This window comes from Ascidiella aspersa, chromosome 2, assembly GCF_963924565.1.
Source record: "Ascidiella aspersa chromosome 2, kaAscAspe10.2, whole genome shotgun sequence".
Taxonomy (NCBI): Eukaryota; Metazoa; Chordata; class Ascidiacea; order Phlebobranchia; family Ascidiidae; genus Ascidiella; species Ascidiella aspersa.
Genome location: NC_139448.1, coordinates 8,681,917 through 8,708,795, shown reverse-complemented (window position 1 = coordinate 8,708,795; position 26,879 = coordinate 8,681,917). Strand labels below are relative to the sequence as shown.

Here is a 26,879-nt window from a genome sequence, read left to right as displayed (position 1 = left end):
TGATATTATAGCTTACTGTAGTTTAACATCCCTAATCAACATGAGTGACGTTTTTTCATAGTATTGTGTAGCAGTAGGCCTACAACTGAACATTCGCAACGTAGGCCTACACAGTTTTAAACAATGGTTAAAAACAAATGTATCTTTTGTTAATCGCTGAAGCATAAGCCTCAAACTTTCGATCTGTCACTGCAGTTTCCATTTACAAAACTAAACAATGCTGGTCTTCAATAGCCGATAACCTAATTAGGGTTTTGTAGTTAAAGCTAGTTTTCGTACGCTGGACGGCCTGTGCCACTTTAAATAGATTTAAACACATAACAATTAGTTTCGATGTTACTTATTAGTTCAAGCTGTGCTAGACATCAGCTTACTTCCGCCCATTATCTCAAATGCGCAACGTTTTACAATTGATATTATCAACTTTTACAAGTAGCGAAACGTTTGGTAGGCTGTTGACTCCCGGAAGATTCGGGAAACAGGGTTGCATCTACATTTTCTGAAAAAAATTAACGGTGTTTTACAAACAAATAGTTAAACTTTTATTTTTGCTTCAGTCTAAGACATAAAGATATTAGCAAAAAGAAAAATGAATAGTGTTATAGCAGTACTTCTTTTTGCCTTGGTAAAGTTTTTGGTGTGTGATGGTTGGTGGAACACAGGTAAGCGTTGGCATTACTTTTATTAAATTTTTGCTCTTTTATAAATCTTACAACTTTTATTTGAATAGTTTTACAGCTAAGCAAGTATGTTTACATGCTGTTGTTATAAGCATGTACCCCGATCAGGGCCGTAACTTCGTTCGGCTTTTGGGCGCCCAGGGGCGAATCCAGGATTTTCCGGGGGGCATGAAAAAATCAGATATGACGTCAGATAGTTATGCCATAACGTGACGCCAGGAGGTTATCTCAAGGGCACCACACACTGCGTTACAAAGATGTTATCGATTAGCGCAAAGCTAAATAAAGAACTGACAAACCGTTTATTTGACGGCGCGATGAGACTCACGACGCCTTTGAGATAAAATATTTTATAAAAGTTTGTTACGAAACAAACGCTATAAACATAACGAGATTTCGAAAAAATGTTTATGTGTAAGAAAAGGCAAAATACAGTTTGAGGGTGGTGTGGCAAGGTAGCCTACCATCAGGATTCGCCTCTGGAGGTGACATGTTTCATAATAACCAATTAAGATCATTTTTTTTAGCTAAAAAAAGGTTTCTGATATTTGCAATGTTTTCGAAAAATGCCGATAATTAATATGACTCTTTTTGTTAGGGGAATATCGTCAAACGTGTAATAATTGATCCTTAAATAAGTAATAAACTTAAAGCCGCCAAACAGTTACTATGTGAATATTTCAGATCAAATTTTTAACAAGTTTACCAGTTTTTACCAGACATATTAAAGAAAAACTAGCAGCACGTTCCGTCCCCAGCTCTGAGGCACATCTGCATTACACCGACTGAACCGGTTGTAGTTACGGCTCTTTCCCTGTTTAATTCCCCTTGGACCCGCTCTCGAAAAAATGAAATAAAAAACTAAATTAAAACATACCTAAAAAACGGCGATTGATGTTTAAATGTAGTTCAACTTAGCAACTAGTAAAAAAAAAAAATAAAAAAATTTTTAGCAACTAATAAATGGCAAGACATTGTAGCTTGTTTATTTAGGTTGCAGCCGCAGGATTCAACTTGCTTCGACTCGTAGTGGTTTTATCAGCTCATTAAACTACCCGAACGAGTACCCAGCAAACTCGGAGTGCACCTACAACTTCACAAGCACCAATAACGACCGTCACATTAAAGTCAGCTTTGTGGCTTTTCACCTCGAACAATCATCAAACTGCGAGTAAGTTGATATATCGCTTAACGTTTCAACAACTACGGCCTGCTAATATCAATTATCCAGCCAACCACCTATTTTACATACTGAAAGCGAGGTCGCAAACCCAATTTCCTTAATGCATTCTTTGTATGTAATTAAACTCATTCCCTATTGCCCAAAAATATCCCAGGCCCGCCTTGAGTAACAGTTATGCTAATGAAATGCTTCAAAAACTACAAGTTCTTCATTAAAATGGTTCGTCGAAGTTTGCTATTTACACCGAGACCCTTCTGAGTTGGGCTTTGGCCCACGTCTAAGGTTGATGATCCCTAGTTTAAAGTTTGGTATAGCATATAGAGCGGTCATGCTAAATTCTACGTCAGATGCACATTGGCGTCATTTATGTGAGAACAGTAAAAATAGCCTGGAGCCAACTAATAATAGTATAAAAATACATGGTAAATGAAATATACCCCTGTGTTAATAAATATTTGAGAAAATACAGGAAAAAGTGAACATATAAACTTAATATTAGCTTTCATTTTGAATAGCCAGTCCGACCTTTCTTGTTTGAATTCAATCGTTACTCAATCACTGAATTACAGCAATAGGTTTCGAGCCAACTGACAAAGCCGTTTTCTGAAAACTTCCATATCACTACTTTTTGTACTTTTGTCGAGAGGCACAAACACATAATTACAAGGGTTGTTAAGCTGGGGCTACGGACCCTTTGGGGGTCCATGAACTAGTTTTAGGGGGTTCATGAAGGCCTAATAAAAATAGTAGTGTATATTTAGGAAGTAATCAATTTAAAAAAACAACTTAAATTAAATTGAAACGGCTTTGCACTGAATGTAGACTTCGTTACACTTTAACATTTTTCGGATCGAAATCGGCAGATTTCTAAAGTCGTACCGGGAAGTCAATTTTAAAAATTCTCCCCTTCCGTGGTCCGCGCAAAGCGAAAAAAAAAATTAGGTGTCTACGGTAAAAAAGAACCCTTGTTCTATTACCTTGAAAATCTGGCTTACTGTGTTATTCACTGCTTTAAGAACTTTAATGTTACAGGTACGACTTCCTGGCAGTGTACGACGGATCAAGCACGAGTGCGAGGTTGCTTGGTAAGCATTGCGGTCAATTGATTCCCCCCTCACACACCAGCAGTCAAATGTATATGACGGTCCGCTTCAAATCGGATTCTTCCTCTCAATTTTCTGGCTTTCGAATGAGATATGAAACTGGTGAGTTCGATATGTTTATATAATTTAGCACTCCAGGAAAAATACCATACCCATATATGTGACTTTTTTCCACTTTAAGTCCATTATTGGTCAGAACGGTCAAAAAAAAATTTTTTTCTAATACTAATACAAAGACTAAACTTTTTTATTGAATTAAACGTCGTCATTCCTAAATCAAATCAGCTTTTTCTTTGTACCGGTATGTGTTTTATCAAATGTTATTTTTTGGAAACATAAAATTCGCAGACAGCTGTGGTATCCAGCATTTCCGGTCCGAAAATTGGAAAACTGATAACTATTGGCAATGTCATATCAATGCAGTTTAATGACAAACTAATATTTAATCTATTGCTTTTTAACAGTAAATGGTGGTCTGCGGAAGATTGCTAATGTTTGAAAAAGTTGATAATACAAAATAATTAGTCATAACTTGGCTTTGTTTTGTTGCTCATGGATGAATTATTACGATACACGTTTACTCTTTTTGATATTTTTAGTTACCGAATCTGCAAATCAAAATTGTGACGTCAGTGTTGAATTGGCCGCTGGCACCAACGATTTGATCAACTCTCCAAACTACCCGGGAAATTACCTGCCTAACTCTGAGTGCACCTACCGGATCACGAGTCCGACTAGCGCATTGCACGTTTCAATCACCTTCGTAGCTTTTTACCTAGAATCCTCCCCGGGATGCGAGTAAGTTTGTTTGAAAATATACTCAAAGGTAAAAAATGATTAAGAGGATACGGTGAAAGACAAAATTCTCACATCAGGTACATGATGATGACGTTTTCTATGAGCACTTTAACAGCAGTTGGGAGCCAAATATACACGTGCGCCATTACTTGTAAATGTTGCGAGTAAACCATTGTCTATTTTGTCTTAAACCTAATCTATCTTTGAATATTACTAAAGCTATATAGGTTCAAAGATTTAGACAGATTTAAATTTATTTCGGAACAACCGTATACACATGCGAAAAATTTAGATAAACTAAGCGTCCGTAGTTCCTACACTGTCATTCGATTAAACACCAAAATTAAACACCTGAAAGGGGCGAAATGTCAGCACGTTTAAAATTAAACATGTTTAAATTTCAGGTGTTTAGATGTTTTGCCGTTTATTCGGTCAGGTGTTTAGGGCTAGTATTCAGTGTTTCCAAATCAATTCCACAAAAATTTCATTGGGTAAACCATTTTATTGCGCGAAAAAGGTGAAAAACAACACAAAAAGCTAAACACAGTGAAAGTTTCAAAAAATGTAAAACTTGGAAAAGAAAACTATACACTAAAAATTGAAGTGCTTATATTAAAAAGGAAAAGAAGTAGGATAACGGAAAACTTACATAATACACAAAATAACATGTTGGAAATGGATACAATGAAAGTGTTAATGCAAACAAAAATATATATGCAACAAAAAATAAAAAAGTAAATAAAAACAACAAAAAAGATATATATTTTTTAATATTTATAATTTCTATACTTGGCAAATTTTCACGGTGGGGTCTTTAGTGGGTTGTTTAAAATCATATTGAGTTATAGTATAAATATCGCTTGTTAAATACAATGAAGGTGTTTATGCAAACAAAATTGCGTATGTGATAAAAGTAAAAAACAGATAAAGAACATATTTTACAAAGTTGAACCCTTTTTTATAAAATTTATAATTGCTATGCTTGGCAAATTTTCAAGGTGGGGCCAGTAGGTGGTTTAAAAACATATAAACACAGAGCAACTTAAAGTTAATTGATAACTTAAATCCTGTGCATATTAACGAGCTTGAATATCAATGAAATATAACTTAACAATTTGTTCAAAAGTGTTGTTCTTCCGCTAAGTCTAATTTAACAGCCATTCCATCCACTAATATACAAATGCAGAAATGCTGCTGTGATGTACAAAGGTTTGCCCAATAAAGGCCTTGAAGAGCTTTTCTTGACGAGTTGAGCATGGCTGCCTAGAAAATAAAATTTAGATCAACATAATATACTGCAATAATTAAATTATACACTGTCACTGAACAACTTTTTTTTTATTTGCCTAACATAGTAAAATTTTCAAGTTACCATCCAGAACCACTACATGTAATGTCATAAAAACATGTTTTAGTCTGTCACTAATCACCACAAAACATATTATTAAGACATGTACTAATTTGTAGCATTAGGAAATGTATAATAATTATTTATGTTACACTGTAACTCAAGGGCGGGCAACTTCTCTGGTTTGCGGGTCAGATATGGAAAAATGAAGTACTTGGCGGGCCGGATTATGTACTGCTAAATCTTGCATGTTTTGTTGCATAATGGCGGCTAATGTTGTACTCTTTAAACACGGCCACACTTTCCTTGTACATTAAACATACTGATTGCTTCCCGAAGAATAAACTAAGTGCAGAACTTAGTAAACCGAAAATCAGTTTGTTTGGATTTTGAAGTTATAAGATAACAATATTTCGCTACTAAAATCATCATAAGTATAATGATTTTAGTTGCGAAATGTGGATCATTTAAGGCCGGAAACTGTCTACGGGCCGCGTAAAAATCCCATATGTTGCTCCCGCCCCTGCTGTAACTGAATGACAGTGCAATGATTGCGAAACAAGTTCATTTTTATTGTAATTGATATCTTCATAACCGACTAAAATTTAAAAAAGGTTCACCCTACTTTGAAAACAAATTAAATCATTATTTCATACAAAAAGTTAATATGTGTGCCAGATTATTGTATTGGCCATTATGTGCTATTAAAATTTGTGCTTAAACTAGTAATACACAATTTAACCCCCAAAAGTTGCCCATTACTGGGACATTCAGACCAGACACTATACATAACACATAAATTAAATGTATTTTCCACAAATTTAAAAAAAATTGAGTTTGTTTACCTTGTGATCCATATTCTTTTGTTGATTTCCACTTGCACTTTGTCACATACTTTTATTTTCCCATCTTGCACTTTGCAGTTAAAATTGCTGGAAATAAATAACATTATGTAAACTATATAATTTATTAAAGGGCCAGTAGCATTCCAAAAGACTACAGATTAAATTTTACTGCTGGAACAATATGTAACATATTTTTTTACATATTCTATGATAAAAGGTTCTAAGCAAAAACTTATATATTAGCCAATTGCGAAAGGCAATAGTTTTCCTCGCTGGCCGCTACATATGAAATAAAAGCCAAATGCGAATAAATTATTTTCATGTAAAACATGTAAGTAAAATGTAATTACATTTTAACCTTAGTGATCGTCCGTGAAGTTGTTTTTGAAGTCGAAAAGGGCAATTTGTTTGCTGTCATTGATTTCCTTGAAACAAAGCAGTGTAATTAAATCTTTAATAATAATAAATTGTTAAAAGCATACTTGATTGTTTAACAGAAAAATTAAATTTCTATTTAAAAGCATACAAACCTTAAATGTTTCAGCTAAGTTAATCCTTTAATGTGTACAAAGTGTAAAGCCACGAATCATCATGAAATAGTATTTTACAACTTTCATTGCTTTTGGATATATGAATGAAATACCTTAAATTCTGAAACAAAAACCCCAATTCAGTCACTTCGTTTTCCAAGACAAGGCTTTTGTAACATACATTTTAGATTCTAAACCTGACAGTCTTGCACAGCTAATAAAACAATATTACTACACATTTATCAAAAGTATATTAAAGTATATATGTCACCAGTATACACATTAGTATTTGCTTAACATAAATGTTAGTAACTCGAAAGCCAAATATACGCAAAACTGGCTTTAAAAGTAATGTATAACTTGTAAAAGTTCTAAGCATTTTCTCTGTTTGAGGTTTCAATATCCCGCGTTCGTCACAGGCCAGTGCGTTGTTCAGCGGACCGAATCAATTTCAAATTAACTATGACTTTATTTATTGACTGAAATTTATATGTACACATAAAATTGTATTAAAACAAAACATAATTACTATTTTTAGTTAAAATATATCGTAAATCAAACACTTAATAAAGAATACTTACTGTTCGTCATATGTCAAACCAGATCTTGAAAAATATATAAGCTTTATTGCGATACAGCTTTCCCTAGAATAAATCCGTGCCGTAGATTGTTTTCATCGCGCGTTTTTTTTATTGCTGGCGCAATTTAAGTAGGTCATGGCGGCACAAGACCGCACAGCCTCGCTTTGTACTTTGGTACAAAGCTATAGGCAAGCTACATTAATGAAATCAAATATTGGATTAAATGACACGTTGAGCACACTAACCCGTATATTTATTATTTCCACATTTACAAAAATAAAATAATGCGAAATAGGCCGAACAGATGTTAAGTTAGGAAACCATGACTTAAGTCAGTTTGTTATTGTGATCTGTTGTGATCTGTCACGGTCATACATGCTAACTTGTTAAATATTTGACGAATCGATAGACGCAATCGCACATAAAACAACCGTTCAGTGCTTTAAAATAACAATACCTCTCTCAACAACATATCATCACATCAACATAAATGGCTTAAGCTATAACTTTGCAAGAATGCATCGAATTAAACACGTCTAACAATCAACGTGTTAAAATATCAAGTGTTTAATCGTCAACATGTTTAAAATCGTTAATTGTGCTTAAAATATCCCAATATTCGTTGTTAAACACGTCAAAATATCAGGTGTTAGCATAAAATCGTTCAGGTGTTTAGAATTTAAACATCAAAATTCAAATTAAACACAAAGGTGTTTAAATTAGGTGTTTAAGTGTTTAGAATTTAAACGTGCTTAGACCGTTTTGGTGTTTAAATTTAAACACCGTTCTGACAGTGTAGGGGGCGGCAAAAGACGGTTAAATCATCTAGTCAGCTGCAAAACTCTTCGTTTTCGCTGACTCTCAAACCAGCTTCAACAATTTTTAAACGACATACCTCGACTTTTCTAAAATAAAAAGTTTTCCACGTTTGAATAGTGTAACATTAACATTGTAGTCTTTGTATAGCTGTTCTTTAGCTCTTCCAAACTTGTATCCCAAAACAGTAAAAATTAGACACTTTCCGTTTACAATGATTTCTTTTAGTCAGTGTTATAACATAAACAATGTTTTATCAACAAAAATTATGCTACGGAAGGTATATTGCTTCGCTTTTCAACACAGTGGTCTACCGTCTATAAATCTATTCTGCTTTCCACAAGATCCCCTGTTATTTCATAGCTTCGATTACCTAGAGGTGTACGATGGACAAAGCACCAGTTCCAATGTGCTTGGAAAACATTGCGGCTCCACAATCCCGCTTTCTCACTCCAGCAGTGGAAGGTACATGACCATATTCTTCAAATCCGACGGATCGAAGCAACATTCGGGCTTCAGCATAAGATACGAGGCCGGTATGTTAATTTTTGCATATTATTCTGAAAGCTATGGCGTATCCGCCGTACTATTTTGCACCATGTTAAGATTTGCAGTCTTGTCAGATCCGTTTGTAACTTCAATGTCAATTTCAATGCCCTCATCCAAATACAAGATAAAATTAAAAGGTTACCTTTATTTTTAACACATATTCAACACATATAAAAAGAAAGGGAATATACAAGCTTGGATAAGAAATGTTTCAGTTCTTTTTAAATTTCCTTTAATTAAAGTAGCAAAACGTAAATTGGTAAACATATGGTCGAAAATATAGTAAAACAGGTCATTTTATGTAAACATAATTTACTACTCACAGAATTTTGAATTCTTTGTTAGATCTAGTGGACAGTTCCAAGCACTGTGCTACCAAACACGTTCAAAAAGGCTTGTTAGAAATATTATATAATAATCTAATATGAAAATAATTTCGGAGTCCTAAACTGTTTCTTCCATTCGAATTGCTGGTGCTTATATTTAAAATATAAATCGAAGAAGAAGTTAAGTTTTCATCATTAACCTTTAAATTTCTAGGTATATTACGCATCACATGGTAACGCCGTAACTATTTTTGGTAAATCCTATAGTTGTTTTAAAATCAAACTTGATCTTCAGTTCCAGCTTTTTCTCCAAGCACATGCGGACAGACGATAGCGGTAGTTCCGACATTTAACGGAACGATTTACTCGCCCAATGACCCGCTGGGTACGAGTTCGGACTGCACTTACTTACTCACCGCCAAAAGTGACGCGTATTGCGTTCGAATTATATTCGTGACTTTCAAACTGAAGGATCATTGCGGGTAGGATATCATCAAATTTATATACATATATATATATATATATATATATTTTTTTTTTTACTTTATCTCGTCACTTAAATTTCATATTTTTTAATCCTAAATATGTCTTTGTGAACTTTGATGAAATTGTTTAGCTCAACAGTTTCGTGCGTCCAATCGAACCCCCGAAAATAAAAGTTTTGACATTTCAACGACATAAAGGCGTACTTCTGCTTTATCTTTCTATTGAAGCTTTTGTATTGAAAGTAGCACCTCTTCTTTGAAAGTACCACCTCAACTTTAGCCAAATAAACGATCTGTTTGCTGTTCCCAATGTTACAACTTAATTACGCCACACTCAGATGTACGTTTTGACTTAACTTACGGCATCTTTAAATAAAGTAAGCCCTCCCCCGTCTAAACAGGGATTCTGTAACCGCATCTGATAGAGGAGGCTGTAAAATAACGGTATATTTATGCAGGAGGGAATATCTAGCGGTGTACGATGGATCAAGCACTGACTCAACATTGTTGGGCAAACATTGCGGTGCCTCCCTTCCACCAACCTATGTTAGCAGTGGAATGTACATGACCATCTACTTCAAATCATCGGCCAACTACTACAACTACTACTACTATGACCAGCAGATTACATTCTACAGAATAAGATACTTGGCCGGTCAGTAGAGTTTCTAGCAAGGCTGCGGAGTAGGTTAAAAATAACCCGAGTCTAACTCCCGAGTCCGACTTTGGCTATTATAATATACCCGAGTCCAAAATATTCCACTATTTGATATTTAACTTTTACGATTTACAGTTAGCGACAATATAAGTTTTAATATTTGGAAATGCCCATACGCACGTCAGACTCGGGACTCGAGTAGTTTTACGTGGTCTTACGCGAGTCGCGAGTCTTGAGTCCAAGTCCGGCAAAACAAACCACCTCCGTCGAGTCCCGAGTCCCCATTCCGACTCCGCAGCCCTGGTTTCTAGTTGCCGGACGTTGTTGTGTATACTAAGCATAGAAACAGCATATGTATTGTTTTTATGTATGGTCACCACGCACGGATCTAGCATTTTATTTCATTAAACATTTTTAGAGATGGCGTCACAGAGTTACATCAAAACGTGATGTCACAAAACTACGTTTAAACGTGATGTCATAAAAAACAATCTTAGAACACTCGTCAGCTAGTTTATTTGTTAATTTTAAGCTGAGAGGTGTTACATTTATTACGAAAGCTATTAAAAATATGTTATCGATTGGCGCTAAGCGATAAAACGCTTTTATATCGTTCAATTTGCAATAATTAATTATGTTTTCAAAGTTGTGATGGCAACTTTGTGCTTTCGGAAAAAGTTTTTTTCGAAAAATCGGCCAACATATACTTGAAATATAATTTATATTACCACGGAGAGTTTGCATATAGCCTTAATAATAAAAATAGACAAGACATACAGTTGAAGGGCCATAGACATATGCGCCCCCTACACTAGATTCATCCCAGATGGCCACCGTGCGTTGAAATATCACAGTTAATATATGACATACAAGACATTGGCTAGATAATCTACGCTAAATATATAGGACAGATTATTAGGATGAAATAAAATATATGAATTAAATCACTTCTATATTCGGAAAATTATGCTTTGTGTATGTAGTGAAAGTATTGGATCAATATTTTTGCTTTACAATACAACGAGGTATGCCTTTGGTCATAGGACATAGGCAAGTTTCGTGATTCCACGGAACAATTGCTGTAGCCGAACTTAATCGCACTCTTCAGTGACTGTAGGACCGGAACGGTTTAAGTCGCAATATCCGGGGTTTGTTTTATGTCTTCGATGCAATTTCGCTTTTGAATGCTCTTTCTTTCTAACAATAGTATATACACTTTTATAATCAGTGCCTTCTCACTATGCTGAAAATGAATAAGAAGAGTTGTTCGAAACGTTTAAAATGATACCTACTTCTGTATGGGATTTGATATTCTTATTACGTATTTTTACAACCTTCAACCATTATTCTCCTAAATTTCTCTTAACTTTTCTAGCTATATCACTTTAGGTCGAGTAGATAGCCATCATCCTGATTAAGGCGTTTCGATACGAACTTGCATCCTTTTCACTTAATGTGACACATTAACTGAAATATAATAAGTTCGCCTTTCGGCTTTGAAATTCATTATCAAGCTCCATTATCACTTTAAAAATTGCACTATAGTGGGGAATAGGCTTTATAAATTGTGAGCACGAGACCAGGCCTAACATGAAATTCGGCCTAATCGACATGAATTATGGTTAGCCAATACATTCCCAAATAGGGTTATACCAATCCTGTCCATCAACCTTAATGTGTTTTTTTTTTCAGAAACAGCCATATCAACTTACCAACCAAAAATGACTGCAGGTAACATCTTCAATATCGACAAACTACTATCAATAAAGTGGCTGTTCTTTACTTAGGTCACTAACACACAATTGCCCTAAGCGATTAAATTTGATCTAAGGCGCCTCTTTTATGTTTAATGGCAGCAAAACATTTATTAAAAAATAATCATTTGTACAAATGCCTTATTCATTAAGTTACATCATTTTACCCCGAATAGTCACGTAATTTATTTCATGTCACATTTGACTTAACTCGATTTAACACCGGCACAAAATTCGTTTCTATATCAAACTGGGCTTGAAAATAGCCAGAGTGAATTACCCTTGATTCAGATATGTAAACATAAATAAAGGTGGTATTTTTAACTGGGTTTTTATTTCAAATTTAAAGCGCAAACGGCCTTAATTGTTGTGATCATACAGGCAATTCTGCAAACCTTCACAAGTTTTTTGTCACACCTTTACTATTTTCTCTTCTTTCAGCTACCCCCACATCTCCAGCTCAAACAAACCCCGGCGTTATAGCTGGAGCGGTCGTAGCCACGGTGATTCTTCTCAGTGGCATAATCACTATCTGCTACAAAAAAGTGTAAGTTAAAAAAGGTTTGTTCAAAGGGGTTAACAACAATTTGTTCGAAAGTCCTGAGAATGGGAGAAATTGTTAAACTTTGAAGAAAGATCGAGAGAAACACGTTCGAAATCGTGAGTTGGATGTAAATGTTTTTATGTAGTCAGAACATTGTTAAAAAATTAGGTGCTGGCTATCTTTGTCAACATTTTGCAATAAAAATGCACTTTCTGTCTTTTCTCGCAATCGCGTACAGATTGTTGTTTTTAAAGACATCAATTTTTTTGTACCGCAGGTATTTTAAGAGATTCAACTCTGACCCTAAAAACGAGGAAGAAGTTCAAAAACCAATGGAGGTTTCTGAGCCTCAACAGGCGGCTACTGCCCCATGCATTCCGCAACAACACAAAGCAGAAGAATTACCCATACCAAGATCGCAGCCTCTACTAAACTGCCGCATGGAAGATCGGAGCAATGTGCAGTTTACTGGAGGACTTCCACAACCCAATCGACAAGAGCCCCAGGGTCCAATTGAAGACCTGGATGAAATCTACTCCTGTGCTGATGGTCTTACATTCACTTATCCCGCAACTGGACAAAGCGGTAAGTTTTTTGATTCACGGTCGTGCTATAGGACAACCTTTTTAGAAAATAAATCAAGTAAGAGCACAGCGTAATATCAAGACTCCTGTAGCACTAAACCTGCCGTTACAATTGTGTGGGTTTACGACGCTGTGCTTAAAAGTCAAAATTAGTTGCGTCATCAATTTGAAACATTTTAGCGTTCACTGTGATTTTACAATGAACGAAATTGAAGCAACACTCAGGGTCAGTTCAATTGGTAAATTGGGAGATTTACTGCACTCTAATTGTGTACAAACAATTGCATCAAAAATCGTACTGATAAAGCAAAAATTGTATCCAAAAAAAATGTTTGAAATGTTGTTTGGCAACTAATGTTATACGTTTGTTCACAGGGGGAGCAAGACAAGAGCGCCAATGCGAAAACTCTGGCAATATGCATAATATCAACGCGCAAGGAGTTGATTACCTTGATTTCAACCTTTAATTTAAACATACTGGGTCTTATGGGTTCAATGAAAATCTGCTGAACAAATAACACAATTAAAAATGCTAAAACTTTAACTCATTATGAGCCAGCAGTAAAAACAACAAACCAACCAGCAGCAAAACGTTTCTTTGAGTTAAAGATAAAAAAGTATTTTTGTTTACAATAAACAACTGTCCTCAATAAGATATTGTACATATTTGCTACCAAAGTAAATGTATGCTTTTTCTAATAAGTAGGCATTTTTACATTTTAAATTAATCGTAATATTTAGTGTTTTGTCCATCCTTTTGTATATTTACTTTCAATTGTAAACACTTTTATTCTTCTTCAACCTAAATTACGAGGCGTGAAGTGTCAAAATAGATCTAGGCCAGTGCTCCGCAACCCTTTTGTCCACTTGCGGCATACCAGCATAGCTATATACCAATTCGGCGGCACAGCTACGAAATATATGTCGATTGACAACAGACAACATCAGCAAATATCCATGGCAGCCAAAAATCGAGCGATTTGTTATAAAAAATAAAATTTTGCACTTACTAAGATTTCTTAATCCCGTTAAAGTCGTGAAAATTGTACCCCCTTGCAAAAGCTGTTTGGAGAACGGGGTATAATAACATTTTTAATATAAAATTCCGAAAATCCCTTGTTCCAAAAAAAATCCCTTGAATTCCAAAAATCCCTTTGTTTTAATAACATTCCAAAAAACCTTGTACTTGGTTGCGAAGCACTGATCTAGACTACCGGTATTAGTTATTTGAAAGAATTTTATGTGCTCGGATGTAGCCTAAGAGGGTTAGCTTTCCAAAGATTTTGAGTGGCTGATAATTTGCTTTCAAATTAAGTTTTACGTTATGACAATGTGTTTTTAGTTATTCAATGCTATGGTCTAAACTTACAAAGTTCTTTTACACAAACATTTTCGTGTTACCCACCATTATGTGTGTAAATACGATTTAAAACGGCATACTGAAAAGCATTTGTTTTGGCGACGTACTTTAACAAATCGCCAAAATTTTAAAACAGATTTTAATAATCACGTTTACACACAAACTATAATTATAATTAGCACGCCAACCTGTCCGAACGCACATTTTGCTCTAATGCTGACCTAAAATTATTATTTAAATTTGTGATTCTACACATGTGGTAGCCGACTGTTAATAAAATGGTTGTTGTACAGGATTATTGTAGTGTTTTAGTTTTCCTCTTGGCCTGTTAAGCAAACCTAAAATTGTTTGCGCCACACAGAGACAAACTATATTTCTTTAAATCGAAGCAGGAAGTAACCGTAAATTTATCCTTGCATTCCCTTTACACTACTGGATGTTTTTAATGTGATAATAGAATTAACAAGTAGGTCATAAGGTAATATAGTTAACTAGTAAATTTTATATTGGCGAACTATATAGCTTTGCTCGATACCAACGCTTTTTTAGGCTGACTGTTTCAAAACGTCATCCATGTAAAAATTTAACCCTATAATTGATATTTATTCTTTTTTTAATTCCCTATGATTGAGATTTCATTACTTTATTATTTAACCCATGCAGTTGGACCTTTATTTCAAAGTCAACATAAAACGTAAATCGAGTCTGCATCAAGCGAACATTTAATTTTAAGCTTTCTTTTCGGTTATAAAGTTTTCCTTATTTATTTAAGCATTTTGAAAAACCTAATGTACAATTTGATATCTTAAATCCCGCTTAGCCTTTAGCGAGGGTATTGCGATTTTTGTGTGCTTGTCATGCCTCTTGATAACTTTAGCAAGGTAATGTGATTTATTTACTTCAGTTAGCCAAACTTCCAAATATTAGGAACGATTCCAAAAAATCAGTGCTCTAATAAGGGTATTCAAAACACAAAACATTTCAAAACTTCTCACAGCTATTCAAATCTTTAGGCTGCCTATACAGCTAAAGTGGTTCCCTCCTGTCATTTATTTCTAGAAGGCCTAATTTCTCAAAAGAAACGTCAGCATATATTGTGTAAATTGTAATTATATTTTTTGAAACTTTGAATATTCAAGTACACAACGAAACAAAGCTTCTCCTTTCGAGTAGGCCCTGAAATGTACAATAGCGTTAAATATGACGTTTTTTAACATACTTCTTTTAAGCTTAGTTTAATCACTTTAATTCAAATTGTCGTTGCTGTATAAGAAGGAGTTCAACTTTTACCTGCTTTGGTTGATTTATGGCTCCGTTGTCGAAAATGATGTTTATTCGACTGTAAAAATAAAGTTGGAAGGTTAAGCTTAAACGAAGTTAAGCTTTTATAGCCTATTCATTTGTGTCGTGAGGTTTTGTTCTCAAAATTAAAATAAGCTTAAAAAACGTGACCGACACTATTGCATTTTTTTATTGATGAAGACCCATGCTATATCCAATTATACTATTTTAAGTTTTTCGTGTAAAATTTACAGCCAACAAAACTACTTTACAAACCGGTCTGGCATTCAAAACCACTATCTTAAAGTATTAAAAAACATTCCCTATAGGTTTAGCTGCACGAAATATCGAAAACTAACTTAATTTCTTTCGAGTATGCCAATCGCTCACCTTGCTTGTCACAGTTGTCACCCTGCCAGCCTTCTTGGCAAGCGCAAGTATATGACCCGTTGTCCTCTTGCCACTGACAGGTGCCATAGATGCCACAGTCCAGGTTGGCACATCCCTCCTCAACTATAGTCCAATAAAAGTCATGTTATTTGACTGCATATTGCAAACATGTTACCGACGTCGTTTTGCTTGTATGTATAGAAAAGGCTGTATGTTTGAAAACGGTGGCGAATGAAAATTAATGTCGGATCGCGGAAATATTTGATTGCTTATCAAGTAAAAAGATAAATAGATTATTGACAAATAGGAAAATTTAAAAGTGGACCCTGGTGAAATATGGAACATAGTAAGAGGTTTCAAAGGCAGAAGTATACCACACATTATACTGTTGTATGATAAGAACTTTACTACTGACAAGAGGCAGAAATTTTTATCAAACTTACAAGATTTTGTGCTTTGTTTTCTGTATAACTATTTGCACTTGGGATTCGGAAAAGTATACTATTTTTTTTTAGATGGTACAAACATTAAGAAATTTCCACATCGAGAATGATAATTAGGGCTTATAAGCGGTATTTTGGCCGCGTTGTCACCCAGTTATAACTTCTCCGACCAAAACCTCAATAATTCTCACATATACCGTACAGAGTTTTATTTTTTATTTTAGCAGAACAAGATAACTTACAAGAGTTTTCGGCGTTTGCTGGTGTGGTATGGACTGCTGACGAATCATCGTTTAGAGTTATTGGAGGAAGAATGCAGTAAAGATCTTTCCTGCCTGCACAAAACGTTACTCTATATAGTCGTCGTCAGGTTGGTGTATCTAATACTCAGACCACGCATAGCCTACATCGCTAAATAATAATGTTTTGAAGTGGCTATTTGACCGGATCGCTTTGTTACGCTTGATAAGTGATTATAGCTTTGGGTTAAGATTGGGGTTAGCGTTTGGGTTTGGTTGGTGTTATAGTATTAGATTAAATTTTCCGAGTTTTGCATAATTTCAATAATTTTTTCGCAAATCGATTTCAATTACTTTGTTAGCCAGGTAAGCAGCATCAGGCGGTGGCTATAGGTTATTTGATTGGATCCATTTCTTTACGCTTGTATTAGTGATTATATGTCAGTTTGAACTACTTGGTTGCATTAATTGCCTCGGAATATTTTGCATAGAACCAATAATCATCGCCGTTAAAAATATGTTTAGTGTAGCCCGATAAGGTATAACGTAGCCTAGAACATTACTTTAGATGTTACCATTAATTGCACAAATTCGACGACATAAGAAAGTTAAATACTGGATCAAGCGCTTTAAAACATATCTAATGTTCACTTACCGTGTTTTGCGCGCAGAAAAGTGAGCCTCTGTAAATAAGCAAGTCATGATTAGTTTGAAAATATTTGAGTTTGGATGTTAGTTTTCGAGTTTGGAAGTAAGATTAAGATAAATTAGGATTTTTTTTAAATAGTTTGGGGTTCTGCTTGTACTATATTTTTTCTCACCTTCTTCAGGGTAAATGACGAGCGTTCGATGTAATTAATCTTAAAGAAGGCAACTTGAATAGGTTGCCAGAAATTTGAATTACGAGATGAGCGGTTTGTAATTAGCCTATGGTACCAATAGTTTATATAAAAACTCCATTGTTTATTAAAAGTTTAAAAAAAGTGTTGTTGTTGTTTTTTTTTTTTTTTTTTTTTTTTATGAAAAGTTTTATTTGTATGTCTTACTGCTTGTTGGGTATCTCCTTCACACTCTTTAACCTCTTCCCATGAACAGACCTCCTCGTAGCATTCCGACTCAATCGTGGCTCGTTTCTTTCGCACCAGAAACTTGGAGGCGTCTCGCTTGTTTACAAACACTGCGAAATAAACGTGGACTGTCACTGCAAAAATTCTAACTTTGCACAAAAGCTCACCAGATGCTTTCTTTCGGTTATTCTGTAAACGTTGCCTCGCCTTGGGTTTTGTAGAACATTGAACAACCAAACTATTTCGTAAAGTAAACAAAACGCCAACTTAACTTATTAACGTCTATCTTTTACCTATAAAAACGCCTATTTTTCCTTCAAACGAAAAAACACCCATTTTACGTATGTTTAGGCACACATTGCCAATAAAGGCCTTTTAGTCGCCTCAGGTACATTGTTTTCTGCCCTAAACCTTTTAAATAAGTACATCCGATGGCTTCGGAAAAGCCTACCGTAATCAGCCGACTTAGTTAGGAATATAGTGCGAACATGAATTAGCCTGTGGTTAGGTTTGAACTCACGGTCTCCCGCGACCGTCTCTCTACCGACCTTATATGAGTTACGCAGGCTCAGTTGCAATCGGTCGAGAAACGACATAGCTCTGTTAAAGAGGTACGCCATATTTTCCGCATCTCAAACATATATACACACATTGTGTATAATCTGTGATCAACATATCTCATCAAACAATACACACAATGTGTATAAATGTTTCAGGTTTCTTAAAGAAGGTTATGCGAGTATGGCGATAGACTGTTTTACGTTTGCTGCTCTAACATTTAATTTTTTTTTTAAAAGCTTCAACCATTAAAAAGTTAACACTCAAAAAACTTGACTTACCGCTGGGAGAGCTTGCGCCTTGTTCCACGAGAAGAACCACAAGGGCCGCGGCGATCGCAACGAAGTAAGTTAGGCTTGTCATGCTGTTGGTCGCTTCAAAGATGAATGGTAAAGGTACTGTAAAGCTTCAAGATTTTGACTTTTCGAAACACTTCTTGAAGTCGCCGACGTTTGTAAAGAAAACATTCAACTGGCCAGTGCCTTTATAGCAAACGGTTTCGGACTTTCCCAGATCGACATAAAACGATTTTTATCCACGATATAGCCAAGTACTTACGACATAGCGAAACTGCTGCGTTGTCTGTATTCGAAGCGGATTCAAAATAGGAATCACTGGAGGCTGAATGATTTAATGCGAGTAGCTTCGTTCGTTGGGTAATAATTTTGAGTCATTATTATGGCATGAACCCTAATGTCATATATAGGGTGCATCTACCTTAGAAACGGATTGATTGGTCCAAGTTACGAAGGTTTGTCCGACGAAAAAGTTGAATTAATTGGTCCTATAGGCATGGTAGGTTCAGTGGAAAAGTTTCACTGAGTTTGTGAGGTTAAAAAATAATTTAAAAAAATAGAAAAATAAATGACTTTGAAAATCTTAAAAAAATTAAGTTATCAATAAGTTGTAACAGTTTTATTTCTTGTTAGATCTGGTGGTAGATTCGAGATGATAAATACGAAAGTAACTTTGAAAATGATTGCAACGGAGTGATGCGATTAACAAGGCTAGTTTCACTTAACGTCAAACAATCGTTCGTTTAACTTTCGACCACATAAAGTTTTCCAAATATATCGGAGTTTCGAGCTGACGATGGCCAGGTTTCGAAACAACCGGTTCGACGAAAGTTTCGGGTGTGTAAATTACAAAGTTACTAATAGCGCGACCTTCGCTTTCACACTTAGCTGGCCCTCGGGCGTTGGACTGGAATAGAGCAAACCACAAACGCGATTTCGAAACTATATAGATGAACGCACAGTCGCAGAGGTTAAACCAGTGTTTCTCAAACGGGATGCCGCGGAACCTTGCGGTGCCATTTCTAATGCTCAAGGGTGCCGAGATATATTTGAGGATATTTAAGAATCTAAGTTTTGCCAAACTCCAATACATTTTTGTGGCCCTATAGATGTATGTATGAACCACTTAAATACTAAGCCTTTTAACAGCGAAAACACTAAGCGTAAGTATAACAGCAAAGGTTTGGCGACCCAATCGTCTTTTGTTAAACGATTTTGTAAGCAAACAAAACAAAAGCCACTAGCATAAATGAGTTTCGATAAATACGAGCCACATCTTCGTATAGCTTCCGGAATTTTCTCAAACTTCCGGAATTTTCTCAAACTTCCGGAATTTTCTCAAAATCTTGCTCAGAGCAAACTCTATAATTTGATTTACTGCAGTAAGCTAGCCCTGCCAAGTCAAAGTCGACCCATTGGTTACGAAGCACTGCTATAGATGCTTGGATATTAGTGAACAGGATTGCTTGGAACCTATATATTAGTTATCGGGACTAAAAGGTTAATTAAAAAGTTATAACCTATATAGAAGCCGTAAAAGCTTGTGTATTGGCGTCCAAAATGCTTTAAAGGGTATTTTTTGATCTTATATATTAAAGTGCGATTTTAAAACCATTAAACACACAGACTCTATCGAAATATGGTATTGGGCAGCGGTAACATGGAAAATCGCATGTTACTTGGCCTACGATATTTTCAACGCCAAAAAAACAGGACAAAACGTCCAATCTATTCGAATTTTGCTTCGAATGAATTTATTAACTGAATTTTATTTAGCTATTACGCATATACAACATAAGTAACAATGCAGAGAAAATACATTCAAACAAGACTTTTGACTTAACTCAGGTCTTAGGCCGAAAAGTGACATGACAAATTTATGCTAAAAAAAAGTAAGAAAGCGAAAACAGGTAAGTTAAAAAAGGTTTGTTCAAAGGGGTTTACAACAATTTGTTCAAAAGTCCTGAGAACGGGCGAAATTGTTAAACTTTGCTAAAGAAAGATCGAGCGAAACTCGTTCGAGATAATGAGTTGAAGTTTTGGGGGGTTGAAGTTATGTAAATGTTTTTATGTAGACATTGATAAAACAGGACTATCTTTGCCAACACTTTGCAATAAAAATGCACATTATGTCTTTTCTCGCAATCGCGTACAGATTGTTGTTTTTAAAGACATCAATTTCTTTCTACCACAGGTATTTTAAGAGATTCAACTCTGACCCTAAAAAAGGGGAAGAAGTTCCTAAACCAATGGCGATTTCTGATCGAGCCTCAACCAGCGGCTCCTGCCCCATGCATTCCGCAACAACACAAAGCAGACGAATTACCCATACCAAGATCGCAGCCTCTACTAAACTGCCGCATTGCAGATCGGAGCAATGAGTTTACTGGAGAGCTTCCACAACCCAATCGACAAGAACCCCAGGGTCCAATTGAAGACCTGGATGAAATCTACTCCTGTGCTGATGGTCTTTCGTTCACTTACCCCGCAACTGGACAAAGCGGTAAGTTTTTTCGATTCACGGTCGTGCTATAGGACAACCTTTGTAGAAAATAAATCAGGTTCGAGCACAGCCTAATATCAAGACTCCTGTAGCGCTAAACCTGCCGTTACAATTTTTTGGGTTTACGACGCTGTGCTTAAAAGTCAAAATTAGTTGCGTCACCAATTTGAAACATTATTAGCGTTCACTGTGATTTTACAATGAACAAAATTAAAGCAACACTCAGGGTCAGTTCAATTGGTAAATTGGGGGATTTACTGCACTCTAATTGTGTACAAACAATTGCATCAAAAATCGTACTGATAAAGCAAAAATTGTATCCAAAAAAAAATGTTTAAAATGTTGTTTGGCAACTAATGTTATACGTTTGTTCTCAGGGGGGAGCAAGACAAGAGCGCCAAAGCGAAAGCTCTGGCAATATGCAGAATATCAACGCGCAAGAAGTTGATTACCTTGATTTCAACCTTTAATTTAAACATACTGGGTCTTATGGGTACAATGAAAACTCTGCTGAACAAATAACACAATTGAAAATGCTAAAAATTTAACTCATTATGAGCCAGCAGTAAAAACAACAAACCAACCAGCAGCAAAACGTTTCTTCGAGTTAAAGATAAAAAAGTATTTTTGTTTACAATACACAACTGTCCTCAATAAGATATTGTACATATTTGCTACCAAACTAAATGTATGCTTTTACAAATAAGTAGACATTTTTACATTTTAAATTAATCGTAATACTTAGTGTTTTGTCCATCATTTTGTATATTTACTTTCAATTGTAAACACTTTTATTCTTCTTCAACCAAAATTACGAGGTGTGAAGTGTCAAAATAGATCTAGGCCAGTGCTCCGCAACCCTTTTTCCACTTGCGGCATACCAGCATAGCCAATTCGGCGGCACAGCTACGAAATATATGTCGACTGACAACAGACAACATCAGCAAATATCCTAGGCAGCCAAAAACGAGCGATTTGTTATAAAAAATAAAATTTTGCACTTACTAAGATTTCTTAAGCCCGTTAAAGTCGTGAAAATTGTACCCCCTTGCAAAAGCTGTATGGAGAACGGGGTATAATAACATTTTTAATATAAAATTCCGAAAATCCCTTGTTCCAAAAAAAATCCCTTCAATTCCAAAAATCCCTTTGTTTTAATAATATTCTAAAAAACCTTGTACTTGGTTGCGAAGCACTGATCTAGACTACCTGTATAAGTTATTTGAAAGAATTTTATGCGCTCGGATGTAGCCTACAACGGTTAGTTTTTGAGTGGCTGATAATTTGCTGCTTTCAAATAAACGTTTGCGTTATGACAATGTGTTTTTAGTTAACCAAAGCTACGCCAACCTGTTCGAACGCACATTTTGCTCTAATGCTGACCTAAAATTATTATTTAAATTTGTGATTCTACACATGTGGTAGCCGATTGTTAACGAAATGGTTGTTGTACAGGATTATTGTAGTGTTTGAGTTTTCTCTTTGGCCTGTAAAGCAAACCTAAAATTGTTTGCGCCACACAGAGACAAACTATATTTCTTTAAATCGAAGCAGGAAGTAACCGTAAATTTATCCTTGCATTCCCTTTACACTACTGGATGTTTTTAATGTGATAATAGAATTAACAAGTAGGTCCTAAGGTAATATAGTTAACTAGTAAATTTTATATTGGCGAACTATATAGGTTTGCTCGATACCAACGCTTTTTTAGGCTGACTGTTTCCAAACGTCATCCATGTAAAAATCCCAACCCTACAATTGGTGTTTATTGCTTTTTTTCATGCCCTATGATTGAGATTTCATTACTTTATTATTTAACTCATGCAGTTGGACCTTTATTTCAAAGTCAACATATAACGTAAATCAACCCTGCATCGATCGAAAATTTAATTTTAAGCTTGCTTTTCGGTTATAAAGTTTTCCTTATTTATTTAACCATTTTGAAAAACCTAATGTACAATTTGATATCTTAAATCCCGCTTAGCCTTTAGCGAGGGTATAGCGATTTTTGTGTGCTTGTCATGCCTCTTGATGACTTTGGCAAGGTAATGTGATTTATTTACTTCAGTTAGCCAAACTTCCTAATATTATGAACGATTCCAAAAATTCAGTGCTTTAATAAGGGGTTAAAACACAAAAAATCTCACAACTTCTCACAGCTATTCAAATCTTTAGGCTGCCTTTATAGCTAAAGTGGTTCCCTCCTGTCATTTATTTCTAGAAGGCCTAATTTCTCAAAAGAAACGTCACCATATTTTGTGTAAATTGCAATTATATTTTTTGAAACTTTGAATATTCAAGTACACAACGAAACAAAGCTTTTCCTTTCGAGCAGGCCCTGAAATGTACAATAGCGTTAAATATGACGTTTTTTAACATACTTCTTTTAAGCTTAGTTTAATCACTTTGATCCAAATTGTCGTTGCTGTATAAGAAGTAGTTCAACTTTTACCTGCTTTGGTTGATTTATGGCTCCGTTGTCGAAAATGATGTTTATTCGACTGTAAAAATAAAGTTGGAAGGTTAAGCTTAAACGAAGTTAAGCTTTTATTGCCTATTCATTTGTGTCGTGAGGTTTTGTTCTCAAAATTAAAATAAGCTTAAAAAACGTGACTGACACTATTGCATTTTTTTATTGATGAAGACCCATGCTATATCCAATTATACTATTTTAAGTTTTTCGTGTAAAATTTACAGCCCACAAAACTACTTTACAAACCGGTCTGGCATTCAAAACCACTATCTTAAAGTATTAAAAAACATTCCCTATAGGTTTAGCTGCACGAAATATCGAAAACTAACTTAATTTCTTTCGAGTATGCCAATCGCTCACCTTGCTTGTCACAGTTGTCACCCTGCCAGCCTTCTTGGCAAGCGCAAGTATATGACCCGTTGTCCTCTTGCCACTGACAGGTGCCATAGATGCCACAGTCCAGGTTGGCACATCCCTCCTCAACTATAGTCCAACAAAAGTCATGTTATTTGACTGCATATTGCAAACATGTTACCGGTGTCGTTTTGCTTGTATGTATAGAAAAGGCTGTATGTTTGAAAACGGTGGCGAATGAAAATTAATGTCGGATCGTGGAAATATTTGATTGCTTATCAAGTAAAAAGATAAATAGGTTATTGATAAATAGGAAAATTTAAAAGTGGACCCTGGTGAAATATGGAACATAGTAAGAGGTTTCAAAGGCAGAACTATACCACACATTACACTGGTGTATGATAAGAACTTTACTACTGACAAGAGGCAGAAATTTTTATCAAACTTACAAGATTTTGTGATTTGTTTTCTGTATATATTTGCACTTGGGATTCGGAAAAGTATACTATTTTTTTTTAGATGCTACAAACATTAAGAAATTTCAACATCGAGAATGATAATTAGGGCTTATAAGCGGTATTTTGGCCGCGTTGTCACCCAGTTATAACTTCTCCGACCAAAACCTCAATAATTCTCACATATACCGTACAGAGTTTTATTTTTTATTTTAGCAGAACAAGATAACTTACAAGAGTTTTCGGCGTTTGCTGGTGTGGTATGGACTGCTGACGAATCATCGTTTAGAGTTATTGGAGGAAGAATGCAGTAAAGATCTTTCCTGCCTGCACAAAACGTTACTCTATATAGTCGTCGTCAGGTTGGTGTATCTAATACTCAGACCACGCATAGCCTACATCGCTAAATAATAATGTTTTGAAGTGGCTATTTGACCGGATCGCTTTGTTACGCTTGATAAGTGATTATAGCTTTGGGTTAAGATTGGGGTTAGCGTTTGGGTTTGGTTGGTGTTATAGTATTAGATTAAATTTTCCGAGTTTTGCATAATTTCAATAATTTTTTCGCAAATCGATTTCAATTACTTTGTTAGCCAGGTAAGCAGCATCAGGCGGTGGCTATAGGTTATTTGATTGGATCCATTTCTTTACGCTTGTATTAGTGATTATACGTCAGTTTGAACTACTTGGTTGCATTAATTGCCTCGGAATATTTTGCATAGAACCAATAATCATCGCCGTTAAAAATATGTTTAGTGTAGCCCGATAAGGTATAACGTAGCCTAGAACATTACTTTAGATGTTACCATTAATTGCACAAATTCGACGACATAAGAAAGTTAAATACTGGATCAAGCGCTTTAAAACATATCTAATGTTCACTTACCGTGTTTTGCGCGCAGAAAAGTGAGCCTCTGTAAATAAGCAAGTCATGATTAGTTTGAAAATATTTGAGTTTGGAAGTACGTTTTCGAGTTTGGAAGTAAGATTAAGATAAATTAGGATTTTTTTTAAATAGTTTGGAGTTCTGCTTGTACCATATTTTTTCTCACCTTCTTCAGGGTAAATGACGAGCGTTCGATGTAATTAATCTTAAAGAAGGCAACTTGAATAGGTTGCCAGAAATTTGAATCACGAGATGAGCGGTTTGTAATTAGCCTATGGTAGCAATAGTTTATATAAAAAACTCCATTGTTTATTAAAAGTTAAAAAAAAAGTGTTTTGTTTTTTGTTTTTTTTTTATGAAAAGTTTTATTTGTATGTCTTACTGCTTGTTGGGTATCTCCTTCACACTCTTTAACCTCTTCCCATGAACAGACCTCCTCGTAGCATTCCGACTCAATCGTGGCTCGTTTCTTTCGCACCAGAAACTTGGAGGCGTCTCGCTTGTTTACAAACACTGCGAAATAAACGTGGACTGTCACTGCAAAAATTCTAACTCTGCACAAAAGCTCACCAGATGCTTTCTTTCGGTTATTCTGTAAACGTTGCCTCGCCTTGGGTTTTGTAGAACATTGAACAACCAAACTATTTCGTAAAGTAAACAAAACGCCAACTTAACTTATTAACGTCTATCTTTTACCTATAAAAACGCCTATTTTTCCTTCAAACGAAAAAACACCTATTTTACATATATTTAGGCACACATTGCCAATAAAGGCCTTTTAGTCGCCTCAGGTACATTGTTTTCTGCCCTGACCCTTTTAAATAAGTACACCCGATGGCTTCGGAAAAGCCTACCGTAATCAGCCGCCTTAGTTAGGAATATAGTGCGAACATGAATTAGCCTGTGGTTAGGTTCGAACTCACGGTCTACCGCGACCGTCTCTCTATACCGACCTTATATGAGTTACGCAGGCTCAGTTGCAATCGGTCGAGAAACGACATAGCTCTGTTAAAGAGGTACGCCTTATTTTCCTCATCTCAAACATATATACACACATTGTGTATAATCTGTGATCAACATATCTGGTCAAACAATATACACAATGTTTAAACAAATGTTTCAGGTTTCTTAAAGAAGGTTATGCGAGTATGACGATAGACTTTTTACGTTTGCTGCTCTACCATTTAAAAAAAGTTTTTTTTTCAAAAGCTTTGACCTTTAAAAAGTCAAAAACACTCAAAAAACTTGACTTACCGCTGGGAGAGCTTGCGCCTTGTTCCACGAGAAGAACCACAAGTGCCGCGGCAATCGCAACGAAGTAAGTTAGGCTTGTCATGCTGTTGGTCGCTTCAAAGATGAATGGTAAAGGTACTGTAAAGCTTCAAGATTTTGACTTTTCGAAACACTTCTTGAAGTCGCCGACGTTTGTAAAGAAAACATTCAACTGGCCAGTGCCTTTATAGCAAACGGTTTCGGACTTTCCCAGATCGACATAAAATAATTTTTATCCACGATATAGCCAAAGTACTTACGACATTGCGAAACTGCTGCGTTGTCTGTATTCGAAGCGGATTCAAAATAGGAATCACTGGAGGCTGAATGATTTAATGCGAGAAGCTTCGTTCGTTGGGTATTGAGTCATTATTATGGCATGAACCCTAATGTCATATATAGGGTGCATCTACTTTAGAAACGGATTGATTGGTCCAATTTACGAAGGTTTGTCCGACGAACAAGTTGAATTAATTGGTCCTATAGGCATGGTAGGTTCAGTGGAAAAGTTTCACTGA

General features: G+C 35.5%; 3 protein-coding genes and 1 long non-coding RNA gene across 4 annotated transcripts in view; 1 reads left to right on the top strand and 3 right to left on the bottom strand.

Moving 5' to 3' along the window:
- The window catches only part of LOC146163436 (tolloid-like protein 2), a 39,757-nt gene extending 26,506 nt beyond the window's left edge, over positions 1 to 13,251 (top strand). The window contains exons 5-13 of the mRNA XM_083380497.1: positions 2,896 to 3,068; positions 3,566 to 3,764; positions 8,248 to 8,420; positions 9,055 to 9,241; positions 9,703 to 9,899; positions 11,595 to 11,633; positions 12,098 to 12,203; positions 12,478 to 12,785; positions 13,160 to 13,251. Of these exons, the coding sequence (XP_083236623.1) occupies positions 2,896 to 3,068; positions 3,566 to 3,764; positions 8,248 to 8,420; positions 9,055 to 9,241; positions 9,703 to 9,899; positions 11,595 to 11,633; positions 12,098 to 12,203; positions 12,478 to 12,785; positions 13,160 to 13,251 (1,474 nt within the window). The remainder of the gene's footprint in view (positions 1 to 2,895; positions 3,069 to 3,565; positions 3,765 to 8,247; positions 8,421 to 9,054; positions 9,242 to 9,702; positions 9,900 to 11,594; positions 11,634 to 12,097; positions 12,204 to 12,477; positions 12,786 to 13,159) is intronic.
- Positions 4,278 to 6,601, bottom strand: LOC146163437 (uncharacterized). The gene is made up of 4 exons (XR_014494577.1): positions 6,488 to 6,601; positions 6,308 to 6,382; positions 5,958 to 6,044; positions 4,278 to 5,027 (listed from the first exon to the last, which is right to left on the bottom strand). It is a non-coding gene; the product is annotated as an uncharacterized LOC146163437 (long non-coding RNA).
- A 2,200-nt stretch (positions 13,252 to 15,451) lies between the features above and the next one.
- Positions 15,452 to 18,515, bottom strand: LOC146163435 (vitamin K-dependent protein C-like). The gene is made up of 6 exons (XM_083383122.1): positions 18,404 to 18,515; positions 17,544 to 17,674; positions 17,153 to 17,180; positions 16,501 to 16,593; positions 15,816 to 15,938; positions 15,452 to 15,483 (listed from the first exon to the last, which is right to left on the bottom strand). The coding sequence occupies exons 1-6, from the start codon at positions 18,483 to 18,485 to the stop codon at positions 15,476 to 15,478; spliced, it is 465 nt and encodes a 154-aa protein (XP_083239248.1). The 5' UTR covers positions 18,486 to 18,515; the 3' UTR covers positions 15,452 to 15,475.
- A 4,899-nt stretch (positions 18,516 to 23,414) lies between these two features.
- On the bottom strand, positions 23,415 to 26,425 carry LOC146163434 (vitamin K-dependent protein C-like). Its single transcript, XM_083380496.1, has 6 exons — positions 26,344 to 26,425; positions 25,472 to 25,602; positions 25,090 to 25,117; positions 24,438 to 24,530; positions 23,755 to 23,877; positions 23,415 to 23,422 (listed from the first exon to the last, which is right to left on the bottom strand). The coding sequence occupies exons 1-6, from the start codon at positions 26,423 to 26,425 to the stop codon at positions 23,415 to 23,417; spliced, it is 465 nt and encodes a 154-aa protein (XP_083236622.1).
- Positions 26,426 to 26,879: the final 454 nt, after the last annotated feature.

What these genes read in the sequence shown, in the direction of transcription:
- LOC146163435 (XM_083383122.1), bottom strand. Translation starts at nt 18,485, where the DNA reads ATGACAAGCCTAACTTACTTCGTTGCGATCGCCGCGGCCCTTGTGGTT. An exon ending in AGGCGCAAGCTCTCCCAGCG is followed by an intron (nt 17,675 to 18,403) that starts GTAAGTCAAGTT and finishes TTTATTTCGCAG; the next exon opens with TGTTTGTAAACAAGCGAGAC. An exon ending in AAGGAGATACCCAACAAGCA is followed by an intron (nt 17,181 to 17,543) that starts GTAAGACATACA and finishes GCTTATTTACAG; the next exon opens with AGGCTCACTTTTCTGCGCGC.
- LOC146163434 (XM_083380496.1), bottom strand. Translation starts at nt 26,425, where the DNA reads ATGACAAGCCTAACTTACTTCGTTGCGATTGCCGCGGCACTTGTGGTT. An exon ending in AGGCGCAAGCTCTCCCAGCG is followed by an intron (nt 25,603 to 26,343) that starts GTAAGTCAAGTT and finishes TTTATTTCGCAG; the next exon opens with TGTTTGTAAACAAGCGAGAC. An exon ending in AAGGAGATACCCAACAAGCA is followed by an intron (nt 25,118 to 25,471) that starts GTAAGACATACA and finishes GCTTATTTACAG; the next exon opens with AGGCTCACTTTTCTGCGCGC.